The 14,220-nt window shown below is 47.2% G+C and overlaps 3 protein-coding genes across 6 annotated transcripts; 1 reads left to right on the plus strand and 2 right to left on the minus strand.

Annotated features, from left to right (window-relative positions):
• The first annotated feature begins 1,776 nt into the window (after positions 1–1,776).
• LOC119303175 (two pore potassium channel a-like) lies at positions 1,777–4,131 on the plus strand. Of its 2 annotated transcripts, XM_037580270.1 has the most exons (3): positions 1,777–2,002; positions 2,714–3,654; positions 3,760–3,913. In XM_037580270.1, the coding sequence occupies exons 2-3, from the start codon at positions 2,759–2,761 to the stop codon at positions 3,911–3,913; spliced, it is 1,050 nt and encodes a 349-aa protein (XP_037436167.1). In that variant the 5' UTR covers positions 1,777–2,002; positions 2,714–2,758. The 2 variants fall into 2 exon arrangements, with proteins under 2 accessions (XP_037436167.1, XP_037436168.1); XM_037580271.1 differs by lacking the exon at positions 1,777–2,002 and having other exon boundaries at positions 2,759–3,654; positions 3,760–4,131.
• A 156-nt stretch (positions 4,132–4,287) lies between these two features.
• LOC119303174 (meiotic recombination protein SPO11-1-like) lies at positions 4,288–8,718 on the minus strand. 3 transcript variants are annotated; one of them, XM_037580269.1, is made up of 15 exons: positions 8,450–8,718; positions 8,207–8,330; positions 8,028–8,095; positions 7,830–7,931; positions 7,649–7,722; positions 7,266–7,282; positions 6,920–6,989; positions 6,783–6,819; positions 6,363–6,410; positions 6,217–6,275; positions 6,103–6,134; positions 5,913–6,018; positions 5,572–5,692; positions 5,417–5,480; positions 4,288–4,745 (listed from the first exon to the last, which is right to left on the minus strand). In XM_037580269.1, exons 1-15 carry the CDS (start codon positions 8,553–8,555, stop codon positions 4,619–4,621), a joined length of 1,155 nt encoding a protein of 384 aa, XP_037436166.1. In that variant the 5' UTR covers positions 8,556–8,718; the 3' UTR covers positions 4,288–4,618. The 3 variants fall into 3 exon arrangements, with proteins under 3 accessions (XP_037436166.1, XP_037436165.1, XP_037436164.1); XM_037580268.1 differs by having other exon boundaries at positions 8,028–8,104; XM_037580267.1 differs by having other exon boundaries at positions 8,028–8,330.
• An 89-nt stretch (positions 8,719–8,807) lies between these two features.
• Positions 8,808–13,834, minus strand: LOC119303173 (phytochrome C). The gene is made up of 4 exons (XM_037580266.1): positions 11,186–13,834; positions 10,260–11,076; positions 9,643–9,936; positions 8,808–9,296 (listed from the first exon to the last, which is right to left on the minus strand). The coding sequence occupies exons 1-4, from the start codon at positions 13,248–13,250 to the stop codon at positions 9,053–9,055; spliced, it is 3,420 nt and encodes a 1,139-aa protein (XP_037436163.1). The 5' UTR covers positions 13,251–13,834; the 3' UTR covers positions 8,808–9,052.
• Positions 13,835–14,220: the final 386 nt, after the last annotated feature.

Genomic DNA, 14,220 nt, shown 5'->3' on the forward strand with positions numbered 1-14,220 from the left:
TAGCTGCATAAAAATGCTATTGGGGCTGACCTAATTAGTTGCAACTAGTAGCTGTAGCGTCTGATACATCGCCGTAACGCACGCATCGACCTGCGGAATCCCGAAACTGGAGCGAGGCTCCACGCACGAAGCACACGCCGCTTTTTCTCTTCGCGAGCAGATCAAGATCATGGCAGATTATAAATCAGGGGATTGCTCTCATACGAGGACTCAATCGCAACAAACACGGCTACCCGCCAGAGTTCAGCAGCGGGTTGGTATTGCATTTATCTGCGAAGGTGAGTGTTGTTGGCCGACCGAGGTCTTACGGAGTTTGTATTGCTAACCTTCTGTTTCTGTAGTTTAATGCAGAGTTGATATTCATGTTCATGTGGTTCTGGTTTCAGGCCCGACCCTGATGGGGGGCAGGGGCGGCCGCCCCTGGCCCCCAAAGTGGAGGGGCCCCCGCGAGCTCTGGATTAGGCCTTAATTAGCTGCATAAAAATGCTATTGGGCCTGACCTAATTAGTTGCAACTAGTAGCTGATCTCAGAGAACATGGTTCTGGTTTCTGATCAAGGCTGCTATTTTCAGACGAACTGAACATTGACGGCAACAACGGGCTAAAAATATGTCTTATTTACTCATTTGCACAATTAGGTATGATGACTGCCTTTGATTTAAGTTTTGATGATATGAAGGGATTTAATATTTGAACCAACGAAGGAATGTTTTTCACATCACTCATTATTTACTTATCTGTCTTAATTTGTGAGATAATCATACTCGGAGTAACAACCTTACAATTAACATTAGTTACTGTAGAAACTAAACAGTACTTTTCTTTTGAGGAACTAAACAATACTTTTCAACTTTGCGTTTTTATGCAAATTTCTGTTCAGACTATCTATGGACTTGCCTTCACCTATCTATCTAATCTTCTGGCACCTGAACCTATAATTTACTCTAATACTTATAGTAAAGCTTGACATTAAATACCACCTTCTATATTTTCAAGGAAACCTTGCGACAGTGTTAAGGGCCCCGTGTTTTAGTTTCGCCCCGGCCCCCCTAACTCTCTGGACCGGCCCTGAAGCCAAGTTGATGCTGCTGTTGTTTTTGCTTTTGTTGTTGTCTTTCATTTTCTCGATGAAGATGAGCTAGTTGTGTGCTCAACTGCTCATCTTGAGCTTTGTAACCTCCTTCATATGAATGAAATGCAACGCTCAATGCTTTTCGTCAAAAAAAAAAAACTCTGTGCCCACACTTTCAGCGATACTCTATCTTGATGGCGTCTCGCACGGTTGCTCCATAGCAGCAGAATTTGTGCCGTACGCTCGCGAAGTGCTCTTGCTGTCCATATCTTGGCGTTGAAGATCCTACCATTCCGACCTTGCCAAAGGGCAACAACACATGCCGCGAACCCAAACCATTGGCATCCTTAAATGCTCCCCCACACCACACTGCAAAGCAAACTGCAAGCTAGGGACATCGTTCTTGATGGCTCAGCGACACGAGAGCGATGGAGAGGCGGAGGTTGGAGCTTTCAGGGAGGGCACGAGGAGAGAGTGACATGTGGGCCCCACCTTATCCCGATTCTCTAGTTCGTGCTGTACGCCCGCACCACCTCCTTGCGAAGTTGCGGCGACACATTTTTTGGATTGATCTTGATCAGCTCTGCAGAATTTTGCCTGCGTGCACCGGCGGTTCGGCCAACCAACCTGGGCCTGCCACGTCTATTCGCGCCCCCTCCGGGGTCGGAAGGTCAAAAAGCGGCGAAGGGTTCCAACTTGCGCCGGCAGGGTGGGCCGGTGGGGCCGTCAGCCCCACGCGGCGCCAACACGTAGAGATCCGGCGTGGCGCGTGCGTGCGTCTCCATCTCTGCCCCTCAGCTCGGGCCGACAAAAAGGCAACGCGGAGTGGGAGGAGCAGGAGAGCTCGAGGGAAGAAGAAGAAGAAGAGGAGGAGGAAGAAGGCCCCCTCAAACCCAAAAGCGTCGCCCAGCTTCCGTCGGCCGGAGGGAGGTAAGGGATGAATAATCTCTGTCTTCTGAGCTGTGCTCTGCTCTTTGCTTGCTTCGTGCGAATGCCCGGAGCTGCCACAGTTGCCTTTCGAATTCTGTAGCTGCATCACGAGTAGGAGTAGATGGTCCTGCTGTATGCTAATAGCAGAGGGGAATGCTTCCCCTGCTCGTCTCACTTTGCTCTTCACGACCCATCTCATCTCCACCACTTTGCTTCTCGGTTTCATCCCTGGGTTGCAGATTAACCTAGCTGTAGAGATCCGATCTGAACCAGTAGCAGTGCGACTTTGTCCACAAAGAAAGCGACAGAATAGGTAACAGGAATTGGCCCTTATTTTTTATAGGAGTAGGAGTGTTAGATAAGAGAAGAATTCTGTGCCTAAATGCCTAGAAAGTCAAAAAGATCAGGAATTCAATACAACAGCCAAGGAATTGGTCCTTAAATTTGACCAAATTTATTTTGCCTGCCTCTCGTTGACATGCAGTCGAATAATTTGATGCTTTGAGTGATGGTGGTGGGAAATTCCCGTGTCAGCTAGGACACGTATAATTCACACAAGCTGAGAGGAATAAAGTTTCCCGGTGGTTCATGCAATTCAGTGCATATCCACCGTCTTGCCTTATTCTTTACCTGATATTTAATGGCTTCTAAACTTCTTCCTCGCATATCTGTAAAACCATACTGTAACGTGTGCCATTCTCTGAATCATAGGGTTTCAATTGCGACGTCAATTCACAACAAATCCAGCATAAGCCAATGTCTGACAACAGTATTCAGCGAGCATTGCTATCTGATAACCCCGATGCCAATGTGCTCCAAAGAAAGCCGTCGCAAGGAGCCAAGCGGTTCCGGAGATGCAGGTCGGCTCCCAGATCAGAGACCGATGAAAAACCACAAGAAAATGGCTCGTCGCTTCCAGCCAAGGAGTTGTTCAGCGTGGTGCGGCCGAGCTTCAGACTAGTAGGGTTCCTCCTATTTCTCTACCTGCTAGCGGGCGTCGTCGTCTTTTACCTTGTCATGGATCAGTTATCTGGCAAGAGAACCAACAGAGTGCTTGACGCACTGTACTTCTGCATTGTCACGATGACATCGGTTGGCTATGGAGACCTTGTTCCTAACACAGACACGACGAAGCTGCTCGCCTGTGTTTTCGTCTTCACGGGCATGGCGATCATTGCTCTCTTCGTGAGCAAGTCAGCAGATTACCTCGTCGAGAAGCAGGAGGTGTTGTTCTTCAAGGCACTGCACATGAATATGAAGTGTGGCGAGGCCAAAATGCTCAGGCAAATTGAGACAAACAAGACAAAGTACAAATTCTACACAGTCGCTCTGCTTCTTGTGACGGCCATTGTTGTGGGGACTGTTTTTCTCTGGAAGGTTGAGAAGTTGAGCCTTGTTGACTCCTTTTATTGTGTCTGTGCCACAATCACTACCCTGGGTTATGGGGATAAAAGCTTCTCGTCCCAATTGGGGCGCACTTTCGCGGTATTTTGGATAATTACAAGCACCATAATTCTGGCGCTGTTCTTCATGTACCTTGCTGAGATCTACACCGAGCGGCGGCAGAAAATGCTGGCCAAATGGGTTCTCACACGGAGAGTAACAACCATGGATCTTGAAGCGGCTGATCTGGATAGTGATCGAAAAGTGGGGTAAGCACATAATGCGTTTTCAGTATTCTTCCCTCCATCATATCCCTTGAGATTTTGCAGGTAATGAGCAATTGATGTTGATTTTGTGAACTTTGATATGTGCAGTGCTGCTGAATTTGTCGTGTACAAGCTCAAAGAACTGGGGAAGATCAGCCAAGAGGACATATCTTCTTTTCTAGAGGAGTTTGACAAACTCGACGTTGACCAGTCCGGCACGCTCTCCACATATGACCTTACTCAGGCACAATCCGGTCAGTGACGAACATATGGGCTTGTACCTAATTCTACAGCTTAAATACTTTGGTTGAATAGTCGGTTAATGCTGTTAATTAATTCTGTAATCTAGTAAAGTGTTAAAAGATACGACCTCGTTGAGCTCCTACATGTATTTAACACAATGGATCTGCTCATATGCACCTGGACATGTGTAAGAAAGAAGTATTTGGTGATGCTTCGCTAAGCTTAAGTACCTGTGTACATGAAGTCTGTTAAACTATTTTCCAGCCATGAAATATTTCCAGCTTCCAATATGGTAGCCTGTGTAGATGTATTTCTTGGATTTGTTTCTCCTGGCTCCAGAATTGCAAGGCAAGCAACAACCTATCTAATGATGCTCGGCAAGTGGAGGCTGAGATCTCAGGTAAATATGAATTTGCTTCCATGAGATGGTGACCTGGTAGAACTAAGAGGACATCCAGAGTTTCTATTCAGGCATTCACTTCTAACAGGTTGCCTTTACACATTAATAACACAATAAACCCAAACTAATCTACGCACCACAAGAAGCATTATGAGTAGCAATGCAGTAATGGAAGGTATACAGCAATTGCAGTCAAACTCTTGTTGTGAATACCAAGGTGATTGTTTGACGTATGATCAGACAAGCAACTACAAGTGGTGTAACCAAAACAAAAGGAGACTCTTAGCCTAGCACAATTCTGCATAGATACAGGTCTATGCAATCCTATATATACCTCCCTAGCCTGATCTGTTGGGGGATGTACTCTTGCGACAGAAACGAAATGGAACTTGCTGACAATGCTTCAATCTCAAACTTGACACCCATTTCCAGCATGGCTTCCAACTTCAACCTGCCAAGGATTATATAGTCGTGAATATTTCAGGAGGAAAAATCTTCAGGAAAAAGAACCGGCTATTAACTACATAAATGATTCTAATTTTAAACACAAACCCGTTGACATTAGAACTGACCAGGTGAAAGCAGTCATAGACCTTTTGGAACAATGGAGCACCTACTGCTGTTAGAGTCGACAAGGTGGCGCAGATATGGAGTTTTTGAAACTAAGGAACTGATGCTGAAAGCACTTACATATTACGGACACGGGATAAAATCATAAGACTGTGTACTGGAAGAAGGTTTCACTCGTATCAGTGAATTTTGTTGTTGCATTTGGCATTTTGTAAGAAGAAAATATGAAAAGCTCTATTTAACTACTAGTTGATTAAACAAATCAAATAACAAATTCTTGTAGTTGGACTTGAACTATTATTATTTGCAACCCACATCATATCCCTGAAGTGCTTGGAATACAGGGGCTAAATAATAGGATTGATCATTGTGCTTGGAAGAAGATTTCACTTACATCACTGAGTTTAACTGTTGCATTTGCCATTTTGTAAGAAAGATATTGTGAGAACTTCTATTTAATTCTAGATGCACTAACTATTCTTGCAACCCACATCATAGCCATAAAGTTATTGGAATACGTGTAATAGGAAATACAACTTCCTGTTCCTTTACCTCCATTCTGGGGCTTCCTTGTGCAAGTAACATCTGATTAGAATTCCTTCAAGCTTCCTCCTATCTGAAGCAGGATGCATGTCATTTGATATTAAACAACAAATCAAGTTCCAAGATAAGTAGAAATGAAATTTATATCCCTCCAATTTAGTGACCTTCAGATGACAATTGAAGCTGACAGCAGTCTGGAAGACAATACTCCTCAAAGTCAGATGTGAAGACCCCAAGCCATCGTATCTCAGGCACACGCAGAACATTTGCATCATATGCCAATTGCTTAAATAGAATGAGAATTGGACAAGGGAGCAGGAAGTGTTTGTCAGTTAACACTCGAAACATATAAACAAAATGGGACTAAATTTTGAATAAATGTACAAAATCACATTTCACTTGGCTTAACAAAAAAATTGAAATTGCACTGATAAATTTACACTGCCTTTGATGCTATTAGGACTTCAATAAATAACTAGATATTAGATAGATATGTTGGCCCTACCATGGAACCAAATTTATAGGTAGCCAGAATATCAAAACCATACGGATCTGAATCCACTAAGCAATAAGCAGGCAAGTGCAGCTGTTCGACAAGGTAGCGCAAGAATCTGCAACATTACAAGGAATGTACGTTTCAAATAGCAATTCAGTTTTAATATACAGGAGAAACAAATATACGAAAGAGCACATGCCTTCTTGTTGGAATATCTGGGTAGCCTCTTCCCTGAGTAAACAGAAGAAAACCATCAAACATGCTATGTGAAAAATAATGGCAGTATAACACTAGATGCAGCGTTAGCAGTTACTGTAATAACAATGCAGCGATTCTTTTCGCAGAACTTGTCATTGGCCAAACGCTGGAACACTGCAAATGGCATACAGAATCAAACTGCAGGAAGACTGCAAGGAATAGAAAAATCATATGCAGATAGGGGGTCTTTAATCCTCACACCTGCCTCCTTCTCAACAACAAGGATGTAGTGAGCAACACTAACAACATCTGCAAGAAAAAACTTAGACAGCTTAAGTTTACTGCATAGTAATTGAGAATATGAAAGAAATATAGTGTATGTATAAAAAGACAGCAAACCTATGCCATATAGTTTGTGGAATAACAAGGATACTCCTCTCCATATATGTTTGAGACAAAAAATAAAGATGAATTCTCATTACTCTTTCACATGATGTCCAAAATTTGGTGCTTTGTCGAAATCCCACTTTCTGATACATCAATCACTATCTATTACAAATTTAAACTGAACATTGACTTGCTAAGAGATGTTAAAACTGATTTTCCTAAGGAAACAGATATGAAATAATAAAAGTCTATGAATGGCAAAGATTATTATGAGTTTTCAAATTGTTAAACAACCTTTGATTGCCTCAATGCTAACTGGAATGGGGAAAGCCTGCATTTGAAGAAGGAAAAAGGCTAGCCAAATTAATGCATAGTACAAACAGATCATATTGAGTAATTAGATAGATTTCGATAGAATCATAGAAGCTTACAGCATTGACGTTTGTTATACAATACACTTTCTTTTCACCCTCCACAAATCTTATCCAGCCCATCACCAAACTGGAACAATAAAGATATTGACGAGTACATAGCGGGAAAATGTTCAGAAATAACTAAGACCATCGTATGGACACAGGAGATTATGATGCTCTAAATGTCTGCTAAAAGCGCAGCATCACACTGCTTAGCCAGATCATGTTTTAAGTAAAGCAAGACAAGTGGTAGGGAGGATGAAGGAACAAAAATGCTGATTAGTTAAGTAACGGCATGGGACAAGATAGAAGGATTAAACATGTTATCAAAATCAAACACTCACAACTCAATAAGAATCCATACCCTTTTGCCACAGGAACCTGCAAGCAGCCAAGTGAGCAGAAATTGCAGGTGGTTATTAAAAGAGAAGTGAAAAGGCGGTGAAATAAATACAGCAGAAATCACTGAGAGAACTAATGAAAACAGTTCCTAGCGATTCATGGAGAAATGAAGACCTCAAGAAATAATGCATCACAAAAGACAGATTAAGAAAATAATCCTACATCACATATGACAGTGGTACACCATAATGGAGGAACAACCAGGGAGTAACAAGTCGCAGTGCGGCACATTGTACTCCATATATAATCTAATAACAGCCAGAGGCTTATTCTCCAATGCACAAATGACTTCTAAACACATAACTGAAGCTTCTGCAAAGATGGCAGACAAGCGGTAGCACATACCACGTTGAGATTATGCCGGCTGCACTTGAAGAGTATGCAGATATCATTGATGGCACGATCAACAATCGCTTGTTCTGCAGTGAGACTTGTAATTGTCACTCACACAGCAAAGAAAGAGAACACCTGAAACTCACACTACGCATAGATGGATCAGACATGGCAACCGCAGACCAGCACAGACCTACGAACATGGAGGGGTACATGTAGTAGATGTCCCTCTTGGAGCAGTGCTTATTCTCCTGCAGGAGTTGCTGCACCACGAGCAGGACCCTGAGAAGCACATCTGCACATCAACGACGCATCCCAAACTGATTAGCATGACCAGTAACAACGAGAGATTGATGAGAATCGAGCCAGTTTGGTCTACGCGAGTCCGTACTGAGTCGGGAGGCGTGGAATTCCTTGCGGAGGAGGGAGAGGACGTCCGTGCCGACGGGGGCGTCGTAGCTGCAGGCGCTGCACGCGCGCCCGCACCCCGCGGACGCGCGCACACCGGTAAGGATCTGACAGGTTTGGTGTGCAGAGATTTGAAGGCGAGAGAGGGAGGGGGAGCCAAACCATGTGGACAGGGACGCGGCGGCGGCGGCGGCGGAGGCGCAGGCGCAGTAGTTCTGGTAGCGGTGGAGAGCCAGGGAAGGGGATCGGCCGGCGCTGACCTCCGCGACCACCCAGCCCACCAGCCCTGCGCCGACAGCCCACGCGCGCGGCGGCGCAAACCCGCGTTAACTCCGATTGCAACCCCAATTCGAAGGGGATTACGAGGGTTTACAGTCGATCGAGGAGAGGGAAGGGGATTCGCACCTTTGATCTTGTGGAGGAGCAGGGCCGCCTCCTCCAGCCTCAGCCGCCCCCGCCGCTCATCGTCGTCGAGCACCGTCGCGCGCCTCCTCTTCCCACTCCCCGCCATGACCGGTCGCTCGGAGAGCAGGAGAGCGCCGTCACAAGTCACAACTGGTCCAGCAACGGCTAGTGTCTAATGGGCTTTGTGAAAGCCTCCTCTGCTACAAGGCCTGTTTAAAACGCATGGTTTATTTTTTTTTTTCTTCACACAAGTGTAGTATACTCTGCAAACTGCACTGCAGTATCTGAAAATACAGAAGAACAAGAATCTCAAATCAGACTGAACGTCTGAATTCGCAACCACCTGAGAATTGATCGAAGAACACAAGCACATATTTTAATTTTATTTCATCGCGCACTCGTAGAGTTGCCGTGTTAAAATTACACTAAAAACCTAACAACAGCTAAGCTAGCTAAGCTCCTCCTCAACCATCAAAGATGGGAACAACCCATGTTCCCAGCTACACATATGATACATCAGCTAGGCTCTCCCAAAGGGCTTGCTCTTTGCGCAACCCAATCAATAGCCCTGGTTCACACCTCGAGGACACCCGTCGTCGGGATTCAGAAGTTACTCTTGCTCGTCGAAGGCCTGGACCTCTTGCTATTGAGCTGCGCCACCGGGAACTCTACCAGAACGATGAACGACGAGCTCTCCGCTTCTCGGAGGTACTGTACCGTGCCGCTCATCGTCTTCACCAGCTTCTGGCTTATGTGCAGGCCGAGGCCTTCTCGGGATACCCCTGGGCCGTGGCGGAACATCTCCTGTATCAGTGCCTCCGGGACGCCTGGTGCTGGGTGGACAAGTCTGCATGGATTCATGGGTTAAACAGCTGTTATTTTCAAGGAGATTTGGCCTATCCAGCAAACCGCTTTCAGATTGTTTTCAGTTAAGTGACATTGCATCCCAGAAAACTCATCAGGCAATCTAAACACTACCAAAGAAGAGCAAGGGCAACCTCCTGTCACTTACAAGCTGACCACTATAATTTTTATCTGACCCGGATGGCTCCGGACTTGCACAGTCGCCATCCCAAAAATATTTATGCTGTACACGTAAAGTAAGTGTCTCATGTTCCCTATGTGTTCTTCTGATATATATAGTTAGTTCAATTTATGGCATGCGCGGAGGGACAGAAGTGGGAGGGGCTAACCTGAATTCTAGATGAGCAATCTGCATGCCAGAACCAATGTGTTCCTTCTTGGGAATGACCTGGAGTACAATAGGCCCTTCAGCTGGCCGAGTAAATTGAAGCGTGCATGCCAAGTAGTCTGCTAGGACTTGCTGAAGCCTTAAGTTATCCCCATATAAGTACATTGATGATACTTCTACAGGCCAATCACGATCAAGAGAAATTTGTTTTTCCTTGCTCACAGACATGCCTTGCATTAGGACCGTATTCAGAGCTTCTTCAAGGTTGAATTCCACCGTGTTCATCTCCATGTAGCTGTAAAAAAAGTATTAATTAATATTTAATCTATCATTTTTCTATCATATGTAGAAGTAAATGGAAAAGGCATGCTAAACTGTTGTGTGAATTGATTTTCTAGCACTATAAGCATTTTGTTAATGGTGGAAGTTCTCATGTCTAAGAATTTGCAACCAGTAGTGCATATCATGTGTACTCCATAGATTAAATGCAATTGATAGGGAAAAGAACATGAGATATTAGTAGTTTCAGTTCTGCATCAGCACAGACACAATTTACTGGGGTTAGTGAAAAAAAATAGCTTATCAGCTTTTAGACGATGCTGAAAAAATAGCACTTACCACTGTTCAATGCCTTCTAGATCATTGTCATGTAAAATCTTTTTCAACTGTTCTTGGCAGAGAACATTTGATGCAAAAAGTTGCCTCTGCTCCTCTGTCAAGTCAGACGGTTCCAACAACTTACGGGTAAATTGCATGCCATTGAGTGGGTTCTTTAATTCTTGACGAATATATGTCAATTCCTTAAAGCTGTGTGTAGCAGCTTGTTCAGACATTTTCTGCACCTGAAGAGCATGCTGAAGCTCGGGGCTGGCCACATGCAAAAAGCAAAGAGCGCCGGTGATCTTACCCTCAGCATCTGTCCTCTTGTTTGCTGTCAGCAGTGATTCCATGTACTTGCCATCTGTGTTGAAGAAACCAAAAGCAAGCTTCTCGGGTTCTTGACCAGAGATCACCGTGTTCATCAGTATGCTAAGTTTGGTTAGAGTAACTTGATCTTTTACCCTGCATCCATAATCATGAAGAGTGAAAAGCTCCCCGATTAGCAACTTATCTATTGCATCTTCCCTCTTTATACCAGTAATCTTTTGCATAGCTTCATTCCATTCTAAGCAAGAACCAAGATCATTGATCATAAATATAGGGGGTATGAGCTCATTGGGGTTCTTTACTATTGCAACATAGTCACCCTGTATCCGGGTATACTTATCCATAACCATCTTGTGCCCTGTCAAATCTTGTGCTACGAAACATACCCCAACAACTTTGTCTGAAAGGTCACGACTACAACAGGCGTTAACCATCAAGACTACAGGGCCCTTACTTTCCTGTTGATGCATTGTTTTAAGCTTGATTTCCAAATTCTGCTCTTCGGTTCCTGAAATATAAAGGAGAAATGAAACACAGATGTGTCACCAAAAAATGATGTACATGTTATAACTAAGCTGGAAAGCATAAAAGGACCAGATTCAAGACATAGTGACAACCTTGCAGAGCTGAGTTCAACATTTGCTTAACCACTTCAACAGAATCACCCTCCACGAGATCTACCAGAAGCATCCCTATGGCTTCCGTGGTGGGTAATCCAGTAATTTCTGCAACTTTATTATTCCATCCGCTTATGTTACCAACGATGTCGACAGCCAATATAGGAGCAGTTGCTGTCTCAATTAGGCGCACCATCTCATTTGTCACAATTTTCAGTTCAAGTAGCCCCTGTATCTTCTTGATGTCATCAGATGGAGCTTCAACAATTGACCTTGCATTGTTGTCGTTAGCATCTTCATCTTGCAGGGAGCCACGCAATATTAGCTGGAGAGAATGGATTGCGTCCATTTCAACATCCTCCCAAGGAACACTCCTCCATTTAACTACCTCCAAGAAGGCCCTGAACGAAGAACGTGGATGCATCCTCCTGCCATTGTCATCTGCATCACCTGGTTCATGCTTAGCTCCACCCCACTTGATCTCCTTTGCTGTGTGCGACCGGAACCAGAAGATAAATCCTTTGGAAGAGATCTTTATAGCTGCCATGCCACAGACAACCTCACCGAGCGCAGACGCACCAGGATATCCTGCTTCCAATAAGCTGTCCGTACTTAGCCCAGTAGAGCCATCATGGCACTCCAGCAGCCACGCGACAATCTTCTTTATCTCTCCTTCAGAGGGTGTTGATCCCAGCACCATAATCTGGTTTTGGTAACACAATGCTGCACCATCGCATTTCACCAGATCCATTACATTGGGAGACTGGGTAAATATCCCAACAGGAGCATCCCTGAGGAGCATATCACACAGAAGCGTCTGCGTGCGGAGGATGTGCCTCTCCTTTGCCTGAGAAGCAAGTTCCACCTCCTTGTTGAGCTGTATGCCGAACACTTGCAAGAGAAATTCGCAAGCATACCTGAGAGGGAAGGGGACGAACCTCGGGCTCGTGTGATGGCAAACCACCAGCCCCCACAGCTTCCTGCCTTTCGGCTGCTGGTCACTCCCAGTGTCTCCATCCTCATCGTCGTCCTCGTTTATAGTGATCGACATCACCAGCGACGCGATGGAGCCCATGTTGGCCATGTACTGGGCATGGCAACCATGGGGTGCTCTCATGGTCGAGCCACAGAGGCTGATAGGCTGTGACAGGTTGTCATCCTGAATGAGCTTCACAGGACTTGCAGCACAATCACATATCATCCGCACTTTGTTCTTCATAAACAGAAACCTGGATGCTTGTGGGATGTCAGTTGCCGGGTAGTGCAGGCCAAGATACGGCTCCAAATCAGACCTCCTGCACTCGGCAATGACCTCACCATGCTCGTCCTCATGGAACTTGTATGCCATCACCCTGTCATAGCCAGTGAGCTCGCTTACCTCCCGGACCAGCACATCGCAGAGCAGGGAGAGGTTGCCACTGGGCAGGGACTGCAGCCTGGAGATGGCCTTGGCGGCGAGCTTGTACGACTTGAGCGCGCCGGCGGCGGTGACGGGCACGTCGGCGGGGTTGACCGGTTCGAGGTCGATGACGAGGCCGACGTCGATGCGGTGCAAGATGGCGTAGAAGGGCTTCCCGGAGGTCCTGGCGTGGACGAGGATTGGGTTGAGCAGGTTGACCTCCCCGAAGACGGCGGCCTTGTGCAGGGCGACGGCGCTCTGGGAGCGAAAGAGCGTGCGCACGTCGGCGCCGACGGCGAGCGCGTCGCGCTGGTCGATGGTGGGCACGGCGTGCGGCGTGAGGTCGAGTATCTCGGCGGCGTTCTCGCTGTAGGCGAGCAGCGCGAAGGACTCCGGGTGGATCGCGAGCAGGCAGCCGAAGGGCTGGATGTAGCGGCCCCGCTGCATGTTCTGGAGGTAGGCGGAGACGGCGGAGCTGGTGCTGGCCCCGGAGCGGTTGAGCGCGCTGACCGAGGAGGAATAGTCGAAGTGGCGCTGCGAGCCCTCGAACTCGGCGTGCAGGCGCGCGTCCACGGGCGTCTGCGCCACCACCCGCTCGCTGTGCTTGGAGCGCGCCGAGCTCCCCCGCGAGCACGCCGGCCGGTTGTTGGACCGCGACGACGACATCTCGCCGCCGGTCGCCACCACGACCACCCCCGAGCTAGGCTCCTCGCTCCTGCCCCTCCCCCTACCGCGCGACGGTCAGCAGCGGTGGCGCGGGGGATTCTGCGACGCGGAGGGGCAAATGGGCGGAGGAGGAATCGACGGGAATCATGAGGGGGCGGGGGGAAAGCCGCGACTTTCTGGAGAAGGACGGGGGAGAGTGGGGGATTGGATTCGCCCGGCGCGGATAAGCACACGCAGTGAGTGAGAAGGGAACAGGAGGGGGCAGCACCCGGGTGGGAGTGGGACAGCGATGTTACCCCCACGCTCCTCCTCCCTGCGCCAAACGGTAGAAGAAGCAAGCAACAGCGATGCCAACTAACTAACCGCCCGCCCGCTCGATCCGCCGGGGTGGCGCCCGGCGTCGGAGAGCGAAGGGAAGGGGAATAGGCGGTGGGCTTTCACGCGCGGAGGAAGTGGCAGGGCGGCGGCGGGCGGGCGGGTGAGCCAAGAGAGGCGTCGGGAAACCGAGAGGGGAACGGGAAGCCGTACGACGTCACTCCGGCGCGGCTCGTCTTCCCCGCAAGAGCTGACGCGGCAGTAGTGTGCGAGCTCGGCTAATTTGGATGGCGCTTCCCACTTGATCGGAATAATTGAAGAATGGGTTGGCTTGTCGGGGCCATCGCGTAGTAACTACTCCCTTCGTTCCAAAATAGATGACTCAACTTTGTACTAACTTTAGTACAAAGTTGAGTCATTTATTTTGGAACAGAGGGAGTAGCAGTAGTACCAGTGCCCAGCAGGCTGTCCATCTTTGGCCGGTGGATGGTAAGCGGTAACGAGCCCAAGGCTCCATATCATTACTTTATTTCTCTGTTTCTTTTTCAAAAGAAGGAAGGTTCCCTCGCCCACAAGGTTTACCGGGGGGGAAGGAGAAGATAATGGTGTGGACCAGGCCGTTCAAGAAAGTTTCTCCTTGCCGGGAAGCAGACGA

This window comes from Triticum dicoccoides, chromosome 5A (genome assembly GCF_002162155.2).
Source record: "Triticum dicoccoides isolate Atlit2015 ecotype Zavitan chromosome 5A, WEW_v2.0, whole genome shotgun sequence".
Taxonomy (NCBI): Eukaryota; Viridiplantae; Streptophyta; class Magnoliopsida; order Poales; family Poaceae; genus Triticum; species Triticum dicoccoides.

What these genes read in the sequence shown, in the direction of transcription:
- LOC119303174 (XM_037580267.1), bottom strand. Translation starts at nt 8,555, where the DNA reads ATGGCGGGGAGTGGGAAGAGGAGGCGCGCGACGGTGCTCGACGACGAT. An exon ending in GCTTCAATTGTCATCTGAAG is followed by an intron (nt 5,481 to 5,571) that starts GTCACTAAATTG and finishes ATCCTGCTTCAG; the next exon opens with ATAGGAGGAAGCTTGAAGGA. An exon ending in AAGGAAGCCCCAGAATGGAG is followed by an intron (nt 4,746 to 5,416) that starts GTAAAGGAACAG and finishes AATCCTTGGCAG; the next exon opens with GTTGAAGTTGGAAGCCATGC.
- LOC119303175 (XM_037580270.1), top strand. Translation starts at nt 2,759, where the DNA reads ATGTCTGACAACAGTATTCAGCGAGCATTGCTATCTGATAACCCCGAT. An exon ending in GATAGTGATCGAAAAGTGGG is followed by an intron (nt 3,655 to 3,759) that starts GTAAGCACATAA and finishes TGATATGTGCAG; the next exon opens with TGCTGCTGAATTTGTCGTGT.
- LOC119303173 (XM_037580266.1), bottom strand. Translation starts at nt 13,250, where the DNA reads ATGTCGTCGTCGCGGTCCAACAACCGGCCGGCGTGCTCGCGGGGGAGC. An exon ending in CTAGAAGGCATTGAACAGTG is followed by an intron (nt 9,937 to 10,259) that starts GTAAGTGCTATT and finishes CTTTTTTTACAG; the next exon opens with CTACATGGAGATGAACACGG. An exon ending in ATTGCTCATCTAGAATTCAG is followed by an intron (nt 9,297 to 9,642) that starts GTTAGCCCCTCC and finishes GAATCCATGCAG; the next exon opens with ACTTGTCCACCCAGCACCAG.